General features: G+C 50.2%; 1 protein-coding gene across 4 annotated transcripts in view; it reads left to right on the top strand.

Annotated features, from left to right (window-relative positions):
• Window positions 1–23,510, top strand: part of RNF123 (ring finger protein 123) — a 52,607-nt gene that overhangs the window by 8,525 nt on the left and 20,572 nt on the right. For 3 of the 4 annotated variants that reach the window (XM_037384962.1, XM_037384963.1, XM_037384960.1), the window contains 27 exons: window positions 932–986; window positions 1,308–1,393; window positions 2,154–2,240; window positions 2,735–2,802; window positions 3,592–3,717; window positions 4,437–4,551; window positions 5,379–5,483; window positions 5,611–5,736; window positions 6,940–7,032; window positions 7,227–7,300; window positions 7,764–7,881; window positions 8,346–8,445; window positions 8,917–8,978; window positions 9,072–9,143; window positions 9,819–9,939; window positions 10,762–10,863; window positions 12,030–12,136; window positions 12,657–12,855; window positions 13,468–13,613; window positions 13,805–13,888; window positions 14,534–14,641; window positions 17,402–17,579; window positions 18,610–18,684; window positions 19,107–19,194; window positions 19,452–19,539; window positions 19,670–19,754; window positions 20,639–20,665. In XM_037384962.1, coding sequence (XP_037240859.1) covers window positions 932–986; window positions 1,308–1,393; window positions 2,154–2,240; window positions 2,735–2,802; window positions 3,592–3,717; window positions 4,437–4,551; window positions 5,379–5,483; window positions 5,611–5,736; window positions 6,940–7,032; window positions 7,227–7,300; window positions 7,764–7,881; window positions 8,346–8,445; window positions 8,917–8,978; window positions 9,072–9,143; window positions 9,819–9,939; window positions 10,762–10,863; window positions 12,030–12,136; window positions 12,657–12,855; window positions 13,468–13,613; window positions 13,805–13,888; window positions 14,534–14,641; window positions 17,402–17,579; window positions 18,610–18,684; window positions 19,107–19,194; window positions 19,452–19,539; window positions 19,670–19,754; window positions 20,639–20,665 — 2,695 coding nt within the window. The remainder of the gene's footprint in view (window positions 1–931; window positions 987–1,307; window positions 1,394–2,153; window positions 2,241–2,734; window positions 2,803–3,591; window positions 3,718–4,436; window positions 4,552–5,378; window positions 5,484–5,610; window positions 5,737–6,939; window positions 7,033–7,226; window positions 7,301–7,763; window positions 7,882–8,345; window positions 8,446–8,916; window positions 8,979–9,071; window positions 9,144–9,818; window positions 9,940–10,761; window positions 10,864–12,029; window positions 12,137–12,656; window positions 12,856–13,467; window positions 13,614–13,804; window positions 13,889–14,533; window positions 14,642–17,401; window positions 17,580–18,609; window positions 18,685–19,106; window positions 19,195–19,451; window positions 19,540–19,669; window positions 19,755–20,638; window positions 20,666–23,510) is intronic. The other variant, XM_037384964.1, reaches the window with a different exon arrangement.

Genomic DNA, 23,510 nt, shown 5'->3' with positions numbered 1-23,510 from the left:
CTGAAGAGCTTGGCTAAGCAGAGGAAAGGCCAGCAGCCAGCTTTCCTGTCCCTCCCTCCAGCAGACTGCCTCTTCCTTCCTGCCGGTCTTCTCTAATGATGGCAAGAGGCTAAAGCTGAGGCTTTCCTTTCTCCTTTGCTTACACTAGCTCCCCGCTTGTTCTTTAGCTGATGTTTCTCATGCAGAAAATCAGCTGAAAGAATCCACTGATCCTTTCCTACTTCAGTAATTTCTGCACTGCTTTCACCCCTTCCTGAGCACACACATCCCATGCTCCTGTGCTCATTCCCTCTGTAATCTGTGTACCCTTTTTTACCTGTAGCAGAAGAGGCTGCCCTGGTCTCCCTTTTCCCATTAACTACCTGCCGTAACTTACCTTGGCTGTACCTAGAATTTACCTTCATATAGGATCAGACTGTCTTGCCTGTGAATTCCTTGTTGCTACCTTTGTATCTTCATGGTCTGTCCTGAGACTGAGAGAGTCAGGAGTTAATAGGGTTCAGTTCCTGGGCAGCATGTTACCTGCCAGTCCTGGGCTTTAGTCTGGACACCCTGAATCTCTAGTTTTGTTGTGACTTGTCCAGGATTCAAATTCTTTCCTATATAATAGTCACTTTTGTATACTTGTCACAATTCACTGGGAACCTGTCTGTCACCATGTTGTCCTCGTACTGCTGCTGAGCTGCATGCTTCACTGGGGTTTATCAAGTACAGATGAGCTGTGGGAAGGACCTGGATGGTTCCTCAGGGCCTGTTGGCATCAAGTAGAGCTTCTGGGATGGGGAAGATGTCCTGTCTCTTCCCTACACTGTACTTGTGAATAGCTCTCCATCTGGCTTTGGTTTTGAGGGCTAGGATGGAGAGAATGGGTAGGGCTGAGCAAACCTACCTTTTTGCCTGACTTTAAAATGTCTTCTGTTTGTTGGTCCAGGTGATTGGCCACAGTAACTTTGGGTCCATCAGGGCCACAACATGCGTGTATAAAGGTAAGGAGTTAAACCAGCAACGCTTTGAGAAAAGACCCCGGGAAGAGTGTACGGAGAGTTACACAACTAGAGAGCTCAGTAAATTTTGAATATGTTCCAGATCTTGAGCACCCTCTTCCTCAGTTCATCCACTGGCTTCTCCAGGAAGTCAGAAGGATGGAGGATTGTGTGATGCCGAAGAGGTGGGAGGGGAATGCTGGGGATATCCCGAAGTTCCTTTGTGTGTCCCATTTATTTCTGTGGGAGCAGTGTCAGGTTTGGCTTCTCTAACAATGAGCCAGGTGGCAGGGATTTCCCATGTGGCATTTCTTTTGCTTTCAGGGAAATGGATTTACGAGGTGCTCATCTCCTCCCAGGGACTCATGCAGATCGGCTGGTGTACTCTCAACTGCAGATTTAATCAGGAGGTAGTGTAACTGCTGCACATGGCACAGGGCTGCTCTTTGTTCCTCCAGTGCTTTTTAGGTCAGTGTGGAGTATCACATCGGCGCTGTGCTCATGCCCTGCTGGCATTTTGTGCCCAGCACACACTAGAGATACCAGGTCTGCTGTTTTAAAAATCTTCATAGACTTTCTGGTCTGTGTTCACAGGATGGTGCACAGTGTGAAAGCCTTGCACACTGTGTGTGTTGCTGTGCTTTTGCAGTGCATAGCCACTGCTAAGTGTTGACTTTCAGCTGGCATCGTCTGTGGAGAGTGTGTAGGTCTGCAGTACTGGCAGCCTGTCTCTCAGGATACCCCTCAGCAGCTAGTGCTATGGGGATTTTTGGCCCAGGAGAGGCAGGGCCAGGCCAGCTTTTCTCAGGTACCGGGTGGGATGTTTGGTGCTGGGAAGGGATGTCAGCTGCAGTTTCACTAACTTGCCACTCTGCAACGTGTGAGAGAGGAGGTGATGGCCATCTGGGGGGGCTGCTTTGCCAGAAGTTGGAAGTGTAGGATGCCAGTATTCTTCCAACTTGAAAATTAGTAGGGAGGGTTGTATTTCTCTGAACCAAAGATCACAGGCTGCTGGATTCACTCCTAGAGTGAGGGCTTTTCCCAGGCAGAGCATGTGTGCTGTTAGCTGCTCTCCCTGTCTGCTGGTCTCCCCCTTAAAGCCGCTCTTGCAGTGAGAGGGATCCTCTATGCTTGGTCTGGTCTGAGTCTCATCTTTCTTCCTTGGTGCAGGAAGGAGTTGGAGATACACCAGATTCATATGCTTATGATGGAAACAGGGTGCGCAAGTGGAACGTGACTACTACCAACTATGGCAAAGTGAGTAGCTGTCCTCCCAGGAACAGAATGTAGAGTAAGGAGAAGAAAGCAGGTGGCTCCTTTTGCCTACTGGATTCTGTTGGGCCTTGTGAAATGCCCTCAGGCTGTCCTCACTGCTTCAGTATGCTCTCGGGGAGGCAGTGTGCCAGCAATTGTTTGTACTTTAGGGGTGCTGGACATGCTATCAGGGTGCTTTGTTTGGCAGCCCCAGCAGACTGATTCCCAGCACAGTGCTGCTGTTGGTCTCTGGAAGGCCCTGATTCTCTGTAGCTATGTTTGATCCTGTGCATGTTCCTAGTGCTGGAGGAAAAAAGATCCCAATCAGTGGCTTATGTGCAGCTTCCAGAAGTGTCTTAAAATGCTATGTGAGCTGCTGTGAGAAGGAACTCTCTTCTTCAAACCTGAATCACAAGGGATTGGTTGGGGTACAATTTTTCTTCTGATGCGAGAACACCCTGGATATGTGTTTAACCTTTTTTCTCCCTTTATTGCAGTCTTGGGCAGCAGGAGACATCGTCAGCTGTCTGATAGACCTTGATGAGGGCACCATTGCTTTCTGCCTGTAAGCATCTTTGTCCAGTTCCCTGCTTTGTTGATGTCTGTGTGTAACATAAAGGTTTCCTCACTGCTGAGCCAGTTGCCGAGTTGTATTTCTGCCCTCTCTCCTTTAAGTTCCTTGGTAGTTCTAGCCTTTGCTTTTCTGCTTTGGGTTCAGAAACCATCTAAATGGGCTGTTGATTCTCCTAAGTTCAGGTGAGCGCTGGCTGATAGCTTTTGTGGTCACTGTAGACCTTGCCTGTCCTAGATTCAGAAGGAGCTGTGGAAAGGCTGATATATCTCCAGCCTCCAACTCCTGTGCACAATGAGCAGAGGCCAGCCTGAATAAGAATTGTTCCCTGGCCCTAAACTACAGCCTGCAGCAAGTCATCTGGAATTAAAAACTGTTAGATGCTTCATGTCATCTTTTAGAGAAGAGTAGACTGAGAGCATTATCCTTCCACCAGCATCAAATGGATGAGGCCAAAAATGTCACCTGCCTTTCAAATGTCCTGCTGGTTAGTTATCTCATAAGCATTTGGGTTGCTCTTGAAGCTGAGTGGGCTCTGCATGTTGTGCAGACTCCAGTGCCTTCCTGTGTTGTCGTATGATAACAGGAATGCTGCTGTGCTTCCCCATTCAGCAAAGCTGCGATGTTTGCATGTGTGCCAGGTTAAGAATGACAGGAGGCATAACTGACTGATGTGTGCGTGTTGGCAAGTTACTGGGAGGGGAATGCAGCTACCTGGATTGCCCAGTTGACCTCAAAACCCTCCTCCTGTGACTAAACTCTTGTGGGTTTTTCTTCTTTCAGGAACGGCATATCTCTGGGAACCGCTTTCGATAACATCACAAGAGGTGCTGGAATGGCTTACTTCCCTGCCATCAGCCTCTCATTCAAAGAGTCTGTCGCTTTTAACTTCGGAAGCCGTCCACTCCGATATCCTTTAGATGTTGGGAGAGGAGGTCTGAAGGGAGAAGAGCCTGTCCTGAGACCATCTTTGGAGGCTGTGGAATATACATACCTGACTGTGGTTCACCTTCTTCTGTTGGCATTTGTGCATAGAGCAAGGTCAAGGCGAGAAGAACCAGATTGCCCCTCAGCTGGAGCAGAACTGCAGGGCACACAAACATCAGTGCTGGTCCCTGAAATGAGATTTGCTTTCAGCTTTGAATCAGCAGCTACTGCTGCAGCTGGGGGCTGTCTGTTCTCAGGCACTCAAATCCTGCAAAGATCTCACTCTCCAGTTTTGGAAACCTTAATGCTGCTGTGCTGCTGAGCCTCTAGGCCACTGGTCTCTCCCAGCCATGTGGGACCTCTGACATGGCATTAGCGTAGCCTGCTGCCTTCCTGTGCAAATGCTGAAACCTGCAGCTCCAGTCAGAGCAGTCCCAGGTATGCCTCTTGATAGCTGTAGTGGAGGCTCCTGTCAGTCTTTCTGATGAGAGCAGAAGCGTGGTGTGAAATACTTGCTGCTTGCAGTATTGAGAAAGTGGGAATAAGAGCTTGTGGCTTATCATCCATTTAGAAGGCTCTGTGGTTTGAACTGTGACTGAGGCATGCGTGGGTGTAAAGTAAAATAAGAGACTCGGTCTTTTCCTTGCACAAACAAAAGTCCTGAGAGGATCATATTACATTTTACCTTAACACTTGCCTACATATCCAGTGGAAGGTTACCGCCCCTTGCAAGATCCTCCTGTTGCAGACCTAGTGAAGGCTCACAAGCTGTTAGGCTACTTGAAGAATGTGATCCATATTGGCATAGATGTGACGGTAGGCTAATGTCACCGGGTGGATCTGTGGGGCACCATGCTGGGAAATGTGGTTCTGCACTTCTCAGCACATGCTGGCAACTCAGATGTTTCCATATGCCTGAGAGTCTAAATGCCTGCATGCTTTGCACGGGGCATGCATGTCCCTGGAGCTCTTCGGCTTGCAAAATGGGATTCCTGATAGTTCCAGAATTTAATTTAAATCATACTGGGCTTTGTTGTTCTCAGTCCTATGAAGTTTCATACCCAGTATGCAAGAGATTATGTTTGTAAGGGTCAGAACTGATGGATTTGATTTTGCAGCCTTGAAAGAAGCTTGTTCATATCCTAAACTTTTAACTGATGTCCTGGTGCAGTGATGTGGTGAAATTCTGGTGGGTCTGCCTTGAGAACTGTTTTGGCTGTGGCTGTGTTTGCTAGAAAACATTTTTTTCTGCTAGAGCAAGAGATGACCTGTTTGTGCCAAAAGCATAGGGAATGCCATCTGCTATGGTCTTGCTTTGGATGGAGGCCTGCTTTACTAGTTGACCTCCTCCGTAGGGATTCCCATTTACAAATTACCACATACACCTGAACCCTTTTGGAAAAACGTGGTCAGGGTGCATGCATCTGGCTGATAGTAACTGACATCTGGACTGCACTACAGCTCTCCACAGGCATGGGCCTGGCTGCTCTTCATCCTGAATTCCCATGTTCAAGGTTTTTACTGCAGGCAGGCGTGGGACAGCAAACAGTGACTGCTCCGGGCCGCCAGTTCGCTCAGTTGTTGGTGCATGGGTGGATTGGATGGCATCCAAGCTGTATGTTTTTCTGGGTTTATCATTGCAGGAGGGGAAGCTGGTGGAGAAGGACACATCCATGTGGCAGCTGCAGGGAGAACCCACAGTGTTGATTACATTAGCCCACATTTTCAATTATTTCTCCCCTCTTATGGTGAGTTTTGACTTCCTGTTGCAGGCTTCTGTAGGTTGTTATTGTGCTTGCAAGGGAGGTAAACCTCAGCTTTCACAGGGAAGTGACTGTGCCTTAGAGGACTGTTGACCTGGCTCTCTGTCTGCAGTGCAAGGTGTACCTGGTGGAAGATGTGCTCATGACCTTCCTGTTGAGCATCCTTGAGCGAGGAGGGGCAGTGGAGGCCCATCCCCTTATTCAGCAGCTGCTGGATCTCATGTGGCTTCTTATGGAGGTGAGTTGCTAAGGTGCTAGTTCCTCGCCAGGGGTCACAGGGAGATCCCGGGAGTGCTGAGGACAGGAGCCTTCCCTAGAAAATGCTGGTAGTGTTCAGCTTCTTCCCCTTCCTGGTGACAAGATCTTTTTTTTGTGATAGACCACCGTCTCACCTAGTTCATCTGTCTGCTGTTTCGCACCCAGGGAATGAGGGTTGAATGCAGCGTAATTGATAATGGTGACACTGACAATGAGCTAACAAGGCATTTCTAAGCTTCTACTGCTAAAGGAACTGCTGATGTTGAATATCTGCCTGCTTTGGGAACATCAGACTTATCAATAAGAAGCGACTTGCTCTCTTGGATGTTGTTAATGCTGATGTGACTGTGGAGATCTTAAACGCCACCATGTGCCCCAAGAGATCAATCAGAGTGTGGAGGACTGGGGTGGAAATGGGCACTGCACTCTCACCACTTCCAGAACCACAGGGAAAAACCTCCTCCAGCTTCCCATGCCCCTTCCTGTCCAAGGTGAATGAGGTCACTCCTTCCTGGGACACTTGTTTGAGGCAGCCATTGCTAGCCTCTGGGAAGCTGCTGCTGCTGGAGTAGTTACATAGAGCCAGTCATTGCCAGGGATCTGCTTGGAGACAGCATGACTGTTATTTGGGGTGGCAAATAACAGATACAGGCCCTGGCCCAGTCTGCTGTCATGAAAAGTTTAATTGAAAAATGTCATGACCCCCTCAGGTCCATCATCTTCGAAGTGAAGCTGAGGACCCTGGTAGGGCTGCTGTGTTTGTGGAAGAGATGGCTCTCATCCTGCCAGCTGGCTATGAGTCCAACTCAGAGAGAGCTCTTCCGTTGTCACATTTATACAAGAGTAACTTTCTTTTTCGGGGTTGGTTCTGCCAACACTATATTAGGTGGGTTCAGGGGATGGGAGGAAGAGTGACTCAGCCCGACTAAATAGGACCTGGGACTTCGGCTTTTTGTAGATGACTTCTGGGTTGGTTTTACTAGTGCAAAAAGTTGTTTCCTTGTAACAAAGTGATGACACCAACTTCTGCTTGGACTCTCTCCTGTGGAGTTAGATGGACAAACACAGGGTTCAGAGCACCTGCTTTTTCAGTTCAGAAGTGAATGCTTCCTTCCAAGGTCACACCTTGGGAACTACAGCTGTTCCCAGCTCCATGCTCTTCATGTGTTTCTTATTTCCTTAGGAATATGAAGTGCACGAGTGTCTCAAGCAGCTACTGATGTCCCTGCTGCGGGCTTATAGGTTCTCCCCCATCATCCCAGACTTGGGATTACAAGTGAGTTGCAATTCTGAATCCCCAGGAATCGGTGACTAGCCATTTTCTGTTATGTCCCCTTGTCCAATGGCACATAATGTTTTGATTTTTGCAGTTGTTTGATCCAGAGGTGGCAGTTCTGTGACACTGTACCTCTCGGGGACTTGTATCCCTTTCTGTAGATGGAGTCACTTTTGCTTCTCCTGTTTCCCTAGATTCACTACCTCCGGCTCACCATTGCAGTCTTGAAGCATGAGAAATCTAGGAAATACCTACTCAGCAATGTTCTGTATCCTTTGTGCCTCCTCTAGTCTCAGTTCTCCCTGCCCTCAATAATGCAGCCAAGGAGACTTCAAGGATCTGCAGATCCTGGGAAGCAGAAGCCATCCTATCTTTGAGAAGTCCTTTCTCATTTCTCAGGTCTCCTTTGTCTGCCTGATGCCACTCTCTACAAAGTCCTACTTTAAGGAGGGGGAGCAGTGTCATATAGTTCTCATCCTGGTAACACAGAGGACTTCATTTCTACCTGGCTGACCTCCCTAACATCCTTAGAGCAAAACCATTTTCAGAGCAGTCCAGCTGCTATGCTAGCATTTGGGCAGCTGATCTGATAACTGTGTGGGGCTTCTCCTAGGAGAAGGGGCATCTTGCAGACCTTTGAGTGATTTGGAAAGGAGTCTCTCACTACGGCTCTGGAAGCATGCCCTGTACCTTCTCCCATAGCTTCTGTGCTTGCTTTAACTTGGCTGCAGCTTCGATGTGCTCCGTTCTGTTGTGTTCTTCTACATTAAGAGCCCACTGCGTGTGGAGGAGGCTGGTCTGCAGGAGCTCATTCCCACCACGTGGTGGCCAAACCGCTTCACCAAAGAGGTGAGTAAGGGCACATTAACTGAGGAGACGGAATAAGTTTTGTGGCTGGCTGTTTCCATCATTTTCTGGCTGAGGAAATTGGATGGCTCGTTTTCCAGCTGCGTTAGCACTGATGGATCCTGCAGAGTTGTGAGAGAGCTGTAGCCTCCATTTTCCTGTCACCTTTATTGTCCTCTTAGAGGGGACGCTTGGGGTGTGTTGCTCAGGACAGGGAAGGGGGACAGTTTTCTGTGGCAACAGATTTGGAAGGGAGTCTCCCAGAGTCTAAGGAATTACAGGTTGACTTGGGTGTTCTCAAAAGATCTCCTGCCCTTACCTGTTGCCAGGCCAGGGAAGGCCTGTTTATGTGTGCTGCCAGCTACAGTCACACACTGGCACATTGTTTCAGGGAGTTTCTGCTCTCCATTTAGCAAGACATTTTTCCCATGCAGTGATCTACTAATCTGTGTCTGTCCCCCAACCAGGGCAAGGAGAGTAAGGAGGTGAAGGAGGAGAGTGCTGAGGAGAGACTGAGGCGGCGGGCATATGAAAGAGGCTGCCAGCGGCTCAAGAAACGCATTGAAGGTCTGTGAGGAAGGAGGGAAATTGCCAAGATCCCCCATACCTTGTGCAGCCAGGGAGACCAACTCTTGAGCTGTTTCCAAATCCCCTTCACAGCCCGAAGTCCAGCTGTCTTCCTTCCAGGACAGGCTGTGCTGCAGAGGTGGGGACCAGCCATGCTGTTACCTGTTGCGGGGGTTACAAGTGCTGGGACCCCACTGCACAGACCCGCAGCATCCCATCATGGGGCATGAGCAAATCAAAATTCCCCTTTAGAGGCATTGTTTATCAGCTGTGGATTAATTTATTGCTAGGTGGCGGAGGAGAAAATTCTCAGTGATGGGAATGGCTTTCTGCTGACGCTGGTTCTTCCTGGGCCCCCTCTGCTGAGGAGGTAGCCTTTCTCCTGGGGACAGGGTACTACAATTGGGGTTAATATGGGTATTTGCTCTCCAGTGCTTGTTTTCTGATGGCAGACGTGTGTCCCCATTTTAGTGGTGGAAGGTCTCCAGGTTCAGATTCTGAAGCTGCTGCTGAATAACAAGGACAGAGGAGGAGTAAGTGCTCTGTGGATCTTTTGATGAAGTATCTCCACATCATGGGAGTTGTAAGGCATAGATTTACCATCTACCTGCTTTTCCTCCTGCCAGGGGGAAGCCTCCAGATACATCTTCCTAAACAAATTCCGCAAGTTTCTTCAGGAAAACGCTAGCAACAGAGGGGTAAGTCAGAGGGCCAGCCTTCCTGCAAGCCTCACCCTGAGAGCCCTCTGGCATCTTCAGGCTGGGAACTCTCCCCTTCTGGCTGCGCTGCTTCCAGCAGTTGATCAGCTGAGGTCTAGATACGGCAGGGAGTGGGAAGGAGGAAGAAGACCTGAGGCTAGAAACCAGGCAGCTTATCCAAGTCCTATGCGGTGATCTATAGGAAAGTGCTCCTTGGGAACAGCCTTAGGTGGGAACTGAATGTCCTCCTAAAACCTCGGGGAGCATGGCTGTGGGGAGCTCTGCCACAGCTGGCTTGCTGGCTTTGGCATCCTTTTCACTGCCTGGGTGAGGACTGTTCTGGCCCTGGATCAGGCTGTTGGCCTGCAGCTTGGGGAGGTAGGCATCCACTGCTGCAGGAGGCCCTTTCTTCACCTGCATCTCTGTGTTTGTGATCAGTCCCATCTATCATGGTGGAGCGTGTGTATCCTTCCTCCTCTGTCAGATCAGCTTGTTTCAGTGCTCAGGACTTTCTAGAGGTGGAAGCTGCTGCCTGCTGCCAGGGCTGGGCTCTCTACCAGTGCTGGAAGCTAGAGTTGCTCACAAGGCTGAAGTTTCTACCTGCCCAATGTGGCTGCTGGGGCTAAGTGCACTTTCACACCTGCCCTGATGGCTGAACTCTCATTCTTGCCCTAGAACTTGACTGTGTTGTGCCCACCGGAGTACATGGTGTGCTTCCTGCACCGGCTTATCGCTGCCTTGCGTTTCTTCTGGGATGGCCACAAGGCGAAAACCCCTGCCACGCTGAGCAGTGAAGGTAAGGCCTGGAGGAAAAGCTTTGAAGGCATTTCTGTGATGAGGACATGGGTCTGCCTCTTGGCAGTGCTCTCCAGGATGCTGGAAATTTTGTGTTTCTTGTGGATGCTTGAGCCTTCTGCCATCCTGTGTCTGTAGTTCCCAGTCACCCTGGGAAATTCCTGTGTGCAGACCTATTCCAGTTAACATCCAGACCAGAGACCCGCAGAGGGGCAGCTGTACTGCCTGCTAGTTCCCCCTGTCCGCTCTGGAGCAGAGAGCAGAGTATTGATTATGGGTCTGTCGAAGGGCAGCTCAGTGGTCCCATAGTCAAAGTTTAGGGGGAAATACTTGCTTCTGTGGTTCCCAGACTGTGGGATTAAGGGGAAACCAAGTCAGTGCCAGTTGCTTTCCCACTGTCAAATCCCATCTTGCCTGTCCTGCCATGATCTGCTTGGCATTCCCTTACTTGAGGCTGACCCTTTCTCCAGACTCAGTAAGTGCCTTACCATCCCTATGGGACTAAGTGAAAGAGCTGGAGTAGCCAGGTGGAGAGCTACTAAGTTTTCCCGTGGTCCAGTTTCCTTCAGTGACTGTGGCTGGAAGGGAGGAAGTACTTGGAGGCTTGTCCATGGCCATTGGTTGCTCCTGTTTCTCCATGGATCTAACGCTTCCTTGTGGCAATCAACTCTGCCCTAACGGTTTGTGCTTTTATGACAACAAAAGTTGTAACTAAATGTTAGTCTAGGCTGAGCCCTGGAGTCTGTCTTAGGAGGGCTTACATGTCTGCTTGGATCCTGTGCATGGGACTCGTAGAAAAAACAAACCTCCTTCTCTGCTTCAGAGGCCTATGTCCCTCCTCAACTCTTCTATAATGGGAAGGTGGATTATTTTGACCTTCAGCGACTTGGAGGTCTCCTGTCTCATCTTAAGAAAACTCTGAAAGGTAAGTGCTCTTATTTCCAATACCTGCATCCAGGTCCTGGCTGGAGTTCAGCCAAGAGACATCCCAGGGAGAGAGCCATGGGGTAATGAGTTGTGATTAAATTCGAGGAGAAGAGACTTGAATTTTAATGAAATGCAAGTTATGCTGAAGAAGACACCATCCCTCTTGGGTGGAGCATCCTTTAAGTTAACAGTTTACTGTTTATATCCTTGAATTCGGTGTGTGGCTGGTGGAGGGAAGGAGGTGGTGTGGGAATACCACACCCAAGAGCTGGGAGCTGTTAAAGCACTGGCTGTCAGCCTGCATCTGCTGGGTGTGAAGGATGTCCAGGATTTACTTGCTGTACCACTTCAGGCAAGCAGTAGCCACCCTGTGTATGTACTGCAGCTGTGTGTTTGTATGCACCATGCTACTCTGGCAATAGGCTTTCAAAACCTCCCTTTTGGAGGAGTTAGAAACCCCTTGCCTTCCTGTTGGGCTTCATTTGTCTCTGGTTTCTGGCTAATCTGACACTTGCCTTTGGCTCAGATCTTTCTTCTCCTTCCCAAGTGCATCTGCAAGATTAGGACCATTTTCCCTGTCTCAGATTAATCCCTGGCTGTTCGAAATTAGATTACTTAAGAATGATGTAATTTCTTCTGGTCTCTTACCAAGGTCTTCCTGGCCAGCTTTAAAGACAGGGCTATGGACTAGAGGACATGTTCAGGCATTGTACAGCATAGCTGTCAGTGCAGCCTTCTTCTGGGCTGAAAATGGTTTCTGGTCTGAGTCTCAGTCCTAGTGCCTTGGGGACATATCATAGGACGGAATTGAAGAACTGGATGCTTAACAAATGGTCTCAGGCCCTGATTTTCCTTCCCTGCACTGGTTTGGCCTTGGTGGTTGTCTCCTGGTTCCTCAGTTATTCTATTTATTGCTGGTAGGACCAGGAACAGAAATGGATCCTGGGTGAGCAGCACCCATCAGGTCTCTGCTGCTTTAGCAAGGGCAGGCCTATCCTATGTAAGGAAGCTGGAGGGAAGATGAGCTTGTTCTGATGCACCAGCCAGCTTTGCTGGCTGCTTCTTTACTGCCAAGAAGCAGGAGAGAGGATGAGTCTAGGGCTGCCTTATGAGATGCAAAGGGTGACTCCTGTATTCACAGCTGCTTCGGTGTTCTCTGTGCAGATGACCTGGCTGCAAAAGCCAATGTCCTGATCGACCCTGCGGAGCTGCAAGCAGTGACTATGGACGATCTTGATGAAGATGAGGAATCCGCAACATCAGCAGCACAGGTGAGCCATGTACTGTTATTTTCCTGCGGGGGCCCTGATGCCAGGGCAGCAAGCTCAGCCTCTGGCTAGAAAAACTTTGCTTTAGAGGAAGGCAGTGTCTGGGCCAGGATTGTAACCATTCCATGGACAACCAGATAAAACAGCTGCGCTTGCATGAGCGTCACTAGAGATCAGCAAGATCCTAGATGCACCAAGTTTGAGCAGCAAAATTTCCTTTACTCTGCTCTCTCACTACCCACTGATCTGATTATGCCCCCTCCCCTCCATGGCAGCTCTTGTGCTTGCATTTGAAAGAGTGCAAGGCAATTGCAGACAGAGCAGCTTCTTGCTGTGCAGATCTGCTGCTTGTACCTGGCATGTGCCCTTAGAGGAAGGAATATCCATTTGCTAACCTGGCACTGCTGGCCCAGCTCACCTTCCAGTGGCCACTGTGCATCTATACCAACATCCTTGCAGGGACAAGGGTGGAAGAGTGGGCAGCTAAACAGCTAGAACTGTTTCTCTCTTAATTTCTTTTCAGTCTCAGCGTCCCTCTGCTGCCCTGGCCATTGGTGGAGCTCTTGCCAGACCTGGCTGGCTCAGCTCCCCAACCCTGGGCCGTGCCAACCGCTTCCTCAGCACAGCAGCTGTCAGTCTGATGAACCCGCGGCGGCCTCTTGGCACCCTGGAGAAGATCAAAGTGCGCACACTAAGTGTGGAGCAGCGGACAGAGGAGGACAGTGAGTACTTCCGCTGCATGCTGGCATGGCCAAGGTGGTTCCTGAGAGAATGGCATCTTCCATCTCCCAGTACTTTCAAGAGGAATCCGATCTCTTTACTGCCAGTATTGCTCTTTCCCATTCCCAGGGCATGCTGCCACCCACAAGTCCACAGTTAACCACTTTTCTATCCTGAACATGACACTGGTGATGCTGTCACTCTCTCTGTCTAAGGAGATGCTGCCTTGGTTCCTGCAAGTGCAGTGAGACTTTGCAGGGAGGTAGTTCAGAGGCAGCTGCGGCCCCACTTCCTCTGAACGCAGACCAGCCAGAGGATGATGTGTGCAGTAGCAGCACCATTGCTGTTGGGTTGGGCCAGGCAGGCTTCTGAAGCATGTACAAGGCTTGAAGAAGCAGGACTTGCATGGTCTGGCTCTGAACAGTTCTGGCAGGTCAGCCTGATGCAGGCAGTGAGATGGGAATGGTGTGTGAGTGTATTTAGTGAATCACTGGGAAGGAGCACTGTGTAACAGAGGCACAGCAGGGCTTTGGCTTCAGAGAGGTGCAGGCAGAAGCTGAGGTGCCAAAATGCCTTGCTGAGAACTTCTCTCCTGTCTTGGGGATGCATTGCAGTTGAAGGCAGCCATGGAAATGAGGGTCTCTTACTGGGCAGACCCCCAGAGGAGCCAGACCAGCCCATCACAGAGAACTCCCTCCTGGAAGTCCTAGATGGGATAGTGATGATGTACAACCTCAGCGTCCACCAGCAGCTTGGGAAGGTAAGTGGCACATGCTGTGCAGGAGTCTGTTCCCTCAATGTCCATGCTTCTACACCGACCCTCTGTTTTCTGCTTATTTAGTGACTGTGTGCCCTTTCCTTCTCCCCACCCCTGTGAGGGATCTTGTTGCAAGCTTGTATGACTAGGGAAAAAAATACCCTCATTTATTGTTGGAATCTACTATTTTTCAGATGGTTGGTGTGTCAGATGATGTGAATGAATATGCCATGGCACTGAAAGACACAGAGGAAAAAATCAGCCGCTGCCCGAAGAGGGTAAGTGTCTCTGGACTCCAGCTTCCTTCTCTTGTACAGCTTCAGGTTCTGACAAAAAGGGTGAAGCACAGAGAGTGGGTGATTTCTAGCCTTGGAGCAGCCAGTGTTTTGGATGGGGTAGTAACCCATGCCTGGAGCTGTCAGCTGCATTTCATACCATGCCAACCCATTGTACCACTGCCTCAAGGAACAGAGGGACTGAAGCGACTGCTTCAGCTTCTCCCAGACAAGTCGTGGCAGCTTCCAAACCTCCATGTGCTGCAGATACCTTGGAGCCGGTCTCCTGGGGTGGGGACTTTCCAGTGCTGGACTGGGGACACATTTGTCCTATTAGACTTAGTCTCCAGCAGCTGGATCTGATGATGCATTAAAAAAGTATCTGACAGTAGTTGACTCTAAAGCTGCTGCCCACACTGGACCAGCATCCACATCAGGCCCTGTGGGCTGCAGCTGAGACTGATAAGTGCTCTTCATAGCACTGATGACCACTCCCTCCTCAGAAAGGCTGCTGACCCCTTTCCTTCCTGCCAATACTCCCTAGCTAGCCCCAAGGTGGTATCTGCTTTTGAATTGTTTGTCCAGTTCTGAAAGAAGATGCTATAAATGGCAGTGACGTCTGCTCTCACATCTCTGCACTCTTTTCAGAGGAGAGACATCCATGAGGAGCTGCTGAAGAGCCAAAAGGTCTTCTCTGAGAAACTCAATCACCTAAGCCGACGCCTTGCTTGGATAAATGTCACCATTTATTCAAAGGTGGGCAGGAGCATAATGTGAGCAGCTCAGAGGAGATCGAGAAGTGTACCTCTGTATCGGTGCTGCTTGGCTCACATGTCACAAGTGTCATTCTCCCTGATGCTGGATCAATGCCAATGATCTCTGAGGCTTGTTTTTCCCTTCTTGTGCATCAGAGATGCCTTCCTAGGCCTGGACCCCCTCCTGTCCCAGGCTTGGTCCTGTAAGGTTTGTTAGGACACAGCCCAGCCTGTTCTGAGCTGTGTGTGGTGCCGTAGGCTTTCCCTTGGGGCATCAGGCCTCTGCAGCACAGACAGAAGGGTGCAGGTCAGAGGGAGGTTCTGTTTTCAGGATGTGTCTAGAGGGTAGAAGCTACTGTGAACCATTTTCCTGAGCTGTCCTGCATTTCACAGGGGGGGCTCAGTTGTGCTGCGCTTCCTGAAATCTGCAGGATCCAAGCCTAGTGGGTTTTGTTGAGGTGTTCTCCCCTTTGTTACTTGGTTCCCACATAGACAGACTGCATTCTGCATTTAGTAATAATGCAGTGACTGTTTGCACAGGTTGTCCCTTTTTCCCTGCATGCACCGTTTTCCAGGATAAAGTCTCTGGTCTCTTTTCTCATGAGCAGTTTTGCTGTTACGCTCCAATGATCTCCTGTCTTCCCTTACCCGTTGCCTTGCCCCATCTCTGTTTGTAGCTTTTCTGTGCTGGGGAAGAAGATGTTTCCCTGAACATGTGGTGGCAGCAGGGTCTCTGCGTGTATCCCAGGATGTAAACAGGGAGGAGCAGAGTGGTATTCTGTGAACATGTCTGGCAGAGCTGCAGTGGCTGATCCTGACTCATGAGCTCTTTGCTCGTCCCTTGCTTCACTCCCAGAGCAGGACTGCAAGGCGCAGTGCTGTGCTGCAGGAGCTCTCCATCTGCATTAGCATAGCCCATGCTTGCCAGAAAATAGACCTTTATTCCCAGACTGCTCTTGGAAGGCTGAAGGGCATTACCTATGTCCATTGCAGGTATCGCTGCAGTGGCCCTAGTGGAAACACTAAATGTGTCTCTAGATGATCTATTGTCATATTAAACACAGGTGCCTGCCTCCCATCAGGAGTGTGGGGTCACCTTTCTGGATGAACCAGCAGCACCTGGGAGTGAAGGTTACAGCCTTCCCTGCTTGTGCTCCTGTCCTCACTAACTGGCTCAGGCTGTGAAATGCACCCCAAGAACTGAGCGAGCTTGGTCTGAGCAGAACGTGGCTACATGGAGGAGCTTGTCTGTACTTACTGCCTGTACCTTCAGGGCTCCATCTCACAGCCATCACAGGTCCCTGCTGTTTCCCAATGGAGCCATCCACCCAGCGGGTTCCTCCATCGCTGGGGCTTGCGTGCACTGGAGGGGACACATCTGTGTGAGTGTTGCAGGCACTGCTGATGCTGATGGAGAGAAAGAAACTGGTTCTGTCTGGAGGTGAAGTCCTGCTCTGCACTGGGGTGTCAGAGCACAGGAAAGGCTGCTCCATCCTCAGGGGAATTAGTCACTAGTTTATTCTGAGCTGAAGGACTGAAGGTTAGATGAAAGGGAGTGCTACAGCTTAAAAACACTCTTAGTTTTAAAGCAGATAATCCTGCCTTCAAAACATTCCCGTGGGCAGACCATTTCAGCTTATTTTCTTACAACGCTGTGTTTATCCATCACACTGTGGGTAATCACATCTTTGTTTCCTCTTGGTGTAGACTTTCTTCTAGCTTGGCAATACCTGAAATGATGTTTTGAGGTTATCAAGGCTCATTACCTTAGTGTTTTCTGCACAATTGGTTTTTATCCTGAAAGCAACAGTTCAGCTGAGGTGTGTGTCACTGTTGAGATAAAGATGTCTTTTAGTCAATTTAGTTGATTTGCACTGGTTCAGTCTAATTTAAAGAGGAAACCCATGTAAATCTCCCAAAGGTGCTAGCAACATACTTTAGAAAAGCCACTAAGCAAATGAAATTATCTGCACATCTGATTTTAATTTTTTGTTGTTGTTAGGAGTGTACCCCTCCTCCATATGCAAATAGCTATTGCTTGTGATATTTCTTGGCATTGCAGGACATGAAATAATATTTTGTCTTATTATGGCTTTGTTGGTGCTGATTTTTATAGCTTAATGTTATGTAGAGGCTCTAAATTTCCTGGTTTTAATTTAGAACCCCCTGAGTTTTGCTTAGAGATGCAAGAGGCCAATGTTCCTCAGGACAGTAAATCCGGTTGAATGGCTGGCACAGAATCTGAAAGTCTTTGGCTGCCTATTGCAAAGATCCGAGTTGGTATGAGCTTTCAGCCTGTTCCCATCTAATTCCTACAAAGGACCAGCTTTCTTTCCAGCAAATTTATGCTGTGTTTGCTGCTGCCTGCCTTCCTTCAGCCAGTGTCCTTGGAGTAAAAACTACCATGCCTTTTTTATGATCAGGCCTGTGTGATCAGATATGCCCTACCAAGGAGTAGTTCTTGGAGGGTTTCAAGGCTCAGTGAGACAAAGCCACAGTTTATCTGATGTCACGATAATGGTTGCCCTCAGAGTTTGAAGGTGGTGTAGACGTCTCTGATCATTCCTTCCACCTGATGCTTCTGTGGCTCTGTGAGAAGACTGAATGGCACTGATGTGGTTAATGAACTTAGAGCAGCGGTCTGAGGAACATCTCAGACACTGAGATGCTTCTGAGGTCTAGGTGTGGTGCTGATTGTTGTGTTTCTCCGAAGAGAAGCTGGACAAAACCAAATGGGGATTGTTGTGTTCTCTCTGGCCAGGAGAAGATGCAGGATGTATATTGGCTGCTGCGAGTGTGCATCCGCACCATCGAGCATGGTGACAGGACGGGCTCACTTTTTGCTTTCATGCCAGAGTTCTACCTCAGTGTGGCTATGAACAGCTACAGCGCACTCAAGAACTACTTCAGCCCTGTAAACAGCATGGAGGAACTTCCAGGTAAAGGGATTCTGGCCTGATAAAGTATAAAGCAAGCCACATCCTTATGGTGAAGCAGTGGTAGCTGGGCATCATCCCTTCTGTGTCCTTTCCTGGTTGTGATGTGCTGCACCAGTATATTGTCTGTGTGCTGTGGAGCAGGCACTGAGTGCTCTTCCTTGAGTACGTACTCACCCACTGGTGAGCCATGGCTGTGGCTGCGCTCAGGCAGGGAGCCCATGCCTTGCCTGAAGCTGTCACAGTGTTGGCTGTAGTGAAAATCACCGGCAGCTGTGGATTTTGTTTTCAAGAAGGTACCAGGAATGGGCTGGGATGCTGGAAGATGTGATTGCCCCAGCAACGTGTGCCCCTGCGTGTTGGTTTCTGAGTGGAAGATGTGTCATGAGTGCAGGAATAACTGGAACTGCTTTTCAAATCCCCCTGGGATTTGGATTTGTTCCTCTGGAGATGACCAGCCACTTGATGCCAAGAGTCTGTGTTTAGGTGGATTCCCTCTGTGCACGTTCTGTGCTTTTCCTGGCTAAGTGATCCCACTGAGCTCTAAGCAAATTGTTCTGTGCTTTCCAAAGCCCAGGAAGGTAAGAAGAGTTTCTGTTCCCGCTAACAAGACATAGCTAAAGCGTTCACATCCATTAAGTGGGGGCTGTGCCTGCTGTTCAGGGAGCAGCAGAACTGAGCGGTAGCAGATTTCTTCAGGCTGGACATGGCTTTTGTGCATAGATCTAGGGTGTTATTTGTGTGGCTCAGCCTCTTCTGCACTAGGCATCTCTCCCTTGCTGTCTGACTCAGTTGCGTGGTTTTATCTTTCTCTGAGTAACTGTTTCAGAACAGAATCTACAGACTGAGGTAAGAGGCTCTGTTGGAGATTAATATGTTTTCCCAGCTGTCTGTTTTGACAGCTAGATGCACAACAAAGCTGCAGCTAGCTGTGGCAGGAATGAGTTCCGTGGCCTGTGCCATGTCCAGAATGCTGGGACCACAGGGCTGCCCATCAAGCCATTGGTGTGACCCTGCTCCCTCCTCTTTGCAGGCTATGAAGAGACCCTGATGCGCCTCGCTGCCATCCTGGCCAAGCATTTTGCTGACTCAAGGATTGTGGGCACGGGTAAAGCTGCATCCCTCTGCTTTGGGGTGATAATGTTGCAGGTCTGGCCCATCCCGCTGCCAGTGGCTCACTAGATTTCTGTTGGGATCTATGTGCTGAATCTGTTGAGTGCTTTATGCCTCCACATACAAAGAGAGGCTGGGCACTGCCCTTGTATGGTGTGTCCTGCTTATTTCTTATTCCAGGGTAGTTACATGACCTAGGGTACCCTTCTGAGAGCAGGACTCATGTCCCAGCTACTTGCATGTCCAGTTTGGGGTTATTCCTTAGCTGCCTGAGCATAAGCATGCTTTTCACATTAGCTGGGACAGTGTGCCTCTCCAAGTGAGGGTCAGTTCCTCCCAGCCCCTGGTGTTTAGGTGCTCCCTGGTACGCTACGTGTCCTTGGGTGCCTGGCCTAGTCCCTTCTCATTCCTCCTCAGACATCCGGGACTCCCTGATGCAGGCGTTGGCCAGCTACGTCTGCTACCCCCACTCGCTGCGTGCTGTAGAGAGGATCCCAGAAGAGCAGTAAGTGCTGCCCTGCCAGTTCCCCAGGAGCTGGGGCAGGGCTGGGGTGGTGGCAAGGCCGGGTGGGAGAGCAGGTGGGCTGCCGAGCACTGCTGAGGGTCCAGGAGCGCAGCAGGGTGCTGGAGTTGTTTTGGGAGCCTTCTATCACCCTTATACCAGTGGCTTTGCTCTGCCCCAACTCCATGGGTGCTACTCTGTGTCCTGTTTAACCCCCTGTCCCCAAACCCTTTGGGATGACTTATGTCCTTGTCTGGCAGGCGGATCTCCATGATGAAGAACCTCCTGGCTCCCTATGAGCAGCGACCCTGGGCACAGACCAACTGGATCCTCGTCAGACTGTGGCGGGTGAGCATCCTGCATCCCTGCCCCTCTCAGTGTCTGGGGCTGGTTAGACACTGAGTATTTCACTTTCCAGTAGCAGCAAAACCCAACTGTTTTCCAGCCTCTTCAGATCTTCGCTTATCTCTTTTATCAGGGCTGTGGCTTCGGGTACAGGTACACACGGCTCCCACACCTGCTGAAAACCAAGCCTGAGGACGCCAGCCTCCCCAGCCTGCAGAGTGAGTGGAGCAGGGGACGGGTGCTTGGGATTATGGTGGGTGTTGAGGGAGGACCAGCCTCTTCCCTAGCAGCCTTCCCTACTACGGGCCAGGCCAGCTAGTAAGATGGCTGCTGAAGCAGGGGGATCCTGGCCAAACATCTAGACCTGATCTTTGCAGTCAGCATTTCCTTTCCTGGACATCCCTAGGCGCTCTGCACTGGCTGGTAATTCTTCTGCTTGCCGGGTGGTGAGTTAGATCCGTCAAGAGGAGGGGTTCTGCCCTTCAAGGGAGAGGAGAGAGGCCCAGGCCTGCATCCTTACCAGAGCTTTACCCCACAGTGTAAGCCTCGGAGAAGGCTTTCTGATGTCCACAGTGAAAAGCTGCTGTGGGGAAGAGTTGGTGAGTGTGCCAAGCAGTAGGTGCCCTGTGAGAGGGAGTGGGTGCCCACGGAGGCAGGGCACTGGAAAAGTTTGCAAGCAGCAAGTGTTTTAACGAGGCATCTCGCTTGGAGCCTGGCAGAGCCTGTCCTGCCTTTGGCACTGCGGTTTGGTTCTCAGCGCTGTCACCAAATGGAGCAGTTCCTCGGCTCTGGTCCAGCTGAGAAAGATGTGGGGAGAAAAAGGTACCTTTCTTGAGCTGAAGAACATGTCCCCAGCTTCACCCTTGCAGGGTCTGGGCCTGTCTGGGTACATTTCTGACCCCGCTCTGCTGGGGAAAAGGCTTTGTGCCAGACCTAGCGCCTGGAGAGCTGTGCGGGGGTGGGTGGCGGTGGGTGCTGCAGCCTGACAGGGGCAGGTGGCATGTGGAGGTGTGCACTGAGCCCCGTCCGGTGAGGAGAGCTGCCTGTCTGTGTTTTAACAGCACCCTTGTTCTCTTTCTCTCTCCTGCCCGTGGGTGCCCAGGAGATCTCTCTGTTGCTAGTTTCCAGAGTAAGTTTGTTGTGTGACTCTCTCTTGTCTGGTGAAATAGCTTTAGAGAGCTCCCTCCTTCCCCTCTTCTGTCTAGAGAGACCCTTCTTTGGGGGACAGAGGGCTTCACACAGTGATCGTTTTTCTTGGTTACGTCCCTGGGAGATGCCAGGCAGGCTGGTGCCCCCATGGCAGGCTCTGTGGCTGCACCATGGACGAGCTCTTGTGCCTCTTTTATCAGGGTTACCTCTGGGGGCAGAGCCCTGCCACAGGCTGTGCCAGCCTTGGGTTCCTCTGGTCCTTGGAGGACGATGGGGAAGCCCTGGTACACAGGCAGGAGGGACCTCATGACTATCCCCTCTCCCTCCTACTGCACAAGCAAGCCCCTGAGTGGCTGCCACCAGTCCCGTGGGGCAGTGACCCAGCTCCCCGCATCTCGGGGAGCTCTAGGGCAGGAGCAGAGTTCCTCAGCTTTCAAGGCCTCTCTCCGTCCATCTCTGGGTGGCTCCACACAGTCTGAGCCTGGAGTGGGCTGGGCTGGCTACTGGGGCCTTGCTCCTGGGATTGATATTTTAAGGCACAACCAAATCAATAATGAATGCTGATTTATTTGAAGAGTGACAGGGGACTCAGAGGTGTCCTTGCAATACTGCCAAGGGAAGGAGGAGGAGATGACCCCCTTGCCTTCCCACCCATCAGTCTTCACCTTGTTTGCAATTTGAGCATTGGCAGGGACAATGGGACAAACTGCTAAGCTGAAAGAAATCCCTGTTTTTCTGGGTCTGCTTCTGCAGGCCAGTCTGAAGGGAGTTTGGGCAGATGCATCTTCTCTGGTGTTCCAGCTTTGTCCTGCTTTGGGGATGCTTCCTTGGAGGACTCCGTGCAGGCGGGGAAGCTGTGCTGGCGCTGCCTCACCATGTCCATGAAACATGCAGAGCACAGACCACCTACGCTGCCTTTTGCCCTTGCTCGCCGACGGTGAGCAGTGAGATGGCTGCCTGGCTTAGCCCGGGGAGGGGCAGAGGCTCAGGAAGGCTGTGTGTGCTCCTGCTTGCTCCCTCAGTTGTTCCTTAGCCCACTGACACCAAACAGCTCCTGTGCAGGCAGGGCTCTGCCTCCAGCTTGGCTCCTGACAGCAGACAGGGACTGTGTTCAGAGGCAGGGGCAGTTCTGTTTGGCAGCTGCTGTAGAAACTTGTTTTGCTTTCATCATGGCTTGTAGGCAAGGCTGGGTGCTGTTACGGCACGCACACGGTGAGCAGCAGCCCTGGCCCTGTGCCAGGCCCAGCCTGTCTTGCTTTTACCAAGCTGTAGGGTGGCTTCAGGTTGCAGCATAGGGCTCCTCTGCCCCAGGCTTTCTGCCCACACATCCATCAGCGGTGGAGGGTAGGTGGATGGCACCATGAGATCATCTAGCTGAGCTGTTTTGCAACGTGGGCCAGAGAATTCACCCACGTCCCAAGTCCAGCAAATTGCCCAAGCTAAAGAGGTCTTTCAGGAAGAAGTCCTTCTCAAACTGACACCAGAAGCATCAGCTGGTGGTAGTTGAGTTGTCCGAGTCCTTCTGATCATGGCTCCTCACCCTCAGAAATAAATCCATCACTTTTTCCTGATGGGAATGTGTGTAGCCTCATCTCCTGCCTTTCGATGCTGCTGCTCTGCCTTTCTCTGCTGGGTTAAGCTCTGTACGTGACAACATTTTATTCTTCAAAAGTACTTATGTACCAGGGTAAACTCACTTCTTGGTCCCTTTTAATGGTGAAAAAAAAGCGCAGCCTCTGTACCTTGTTGAGGAAGAGGTTTTGCTTTTCGGAGCCACCCCGATGTTCACCCTTCCCATGTTTTTAACAGCCCCAGAGGTGCCAGTGTCATGCTAGCTGGAACACCTCCCTGATCTGCCAGTCACGGAGCCAAAACTTGCATTAGCCTGTTTGCCAGTGCCTTGCTTTGGAGGCATGCAATGAGTGCCAGGTGCGTGCTGGGGCATCCTGATGCCTTGCACTTGACCTTACTGATATTTCAGCCCCTGATTGACACTTGCTTTCCTTCTGCCTCACCCTGCAATGTTCTGTTTGATCCTCTCTAAATACTTTGAAAGGTGCAGTTTGCCAGTGATGTGGATCGCTGCATCCCCAGATTACCTCTTTCACTGCTGTTTCGTCAGTCCAACAGCCACAGCAACTGCGTGGGGGCTGTTTCACATCTATGTCTGGATCCTTTCAAACACTCAGATTAGCATTGGGTGGAACTACTTTGTTTCTGAATCTGGTCCATTTGGGGCTTTCCTCCTCTGTGCTCCCAGCTCTACTGTAAATGCTGCAGTGTCCAGAGACCCCCTTGGGTTTCTGGCCAAGAAGTCTCACACATAGCCCTGTTATAAATCTCCCTGGGTCATTAGCAAGCTACAAAGTACGTAATTATCTTCCTGTGATGAAAGTACATGACGCTACTTCTTGACAATTATCTAGCAGGAGCACTTACTGAAGTCTTCCACTTCATCTGCTTTATTAATTTTTAACTCTGTCTATTAATGACCCGCTGCTACTGTTAGATTTTCTCCCATTACTACTTTTTTTTTTAATAATTCTGCTAGAATTTTTTCCTGTAGTTGAGGAAACATTTCATGTGGCATGGTTAGTCATGGATGCTGCTTTTATGTCCTTTCTTTCTATTACCCCTTTTCTCCTTGTTTTCATCAACCACTGGCTATGTTTGATTATGTTCACTTTATCTTTTACATTTTAACTTATGTCTTTCCTTCATCCTGGTCTGAACCCTTTAACCCAAGTGCTTGCTGTAGCACTAGGGCTTCCTGGCTGCCTAATAATCTTCTTAAAGAACTCTGTGGTTTTATTCATTATTTCTCC

The sequence above is a fragment of the Falco rusticolus genome, chromosome 4, assembly GCF_015220075.1.
Source record: "Falco rusticolus isolate bFalRus1 chromosome 4, bFalRus1.pri, whole genome shotgun sequence".
Taxonomy (NCBI): domain Eukaryota; kingdom Metazoa; phylum Chordata; class Aves; order Falconiformes; family Falconidae; genus Falco; species Falco rusticolus.
The sequence above is the reverse complement of the archived record's forward strand: the minus strand, read 5'-3'. Positions and strand labels throughout refer to the sequence as shown.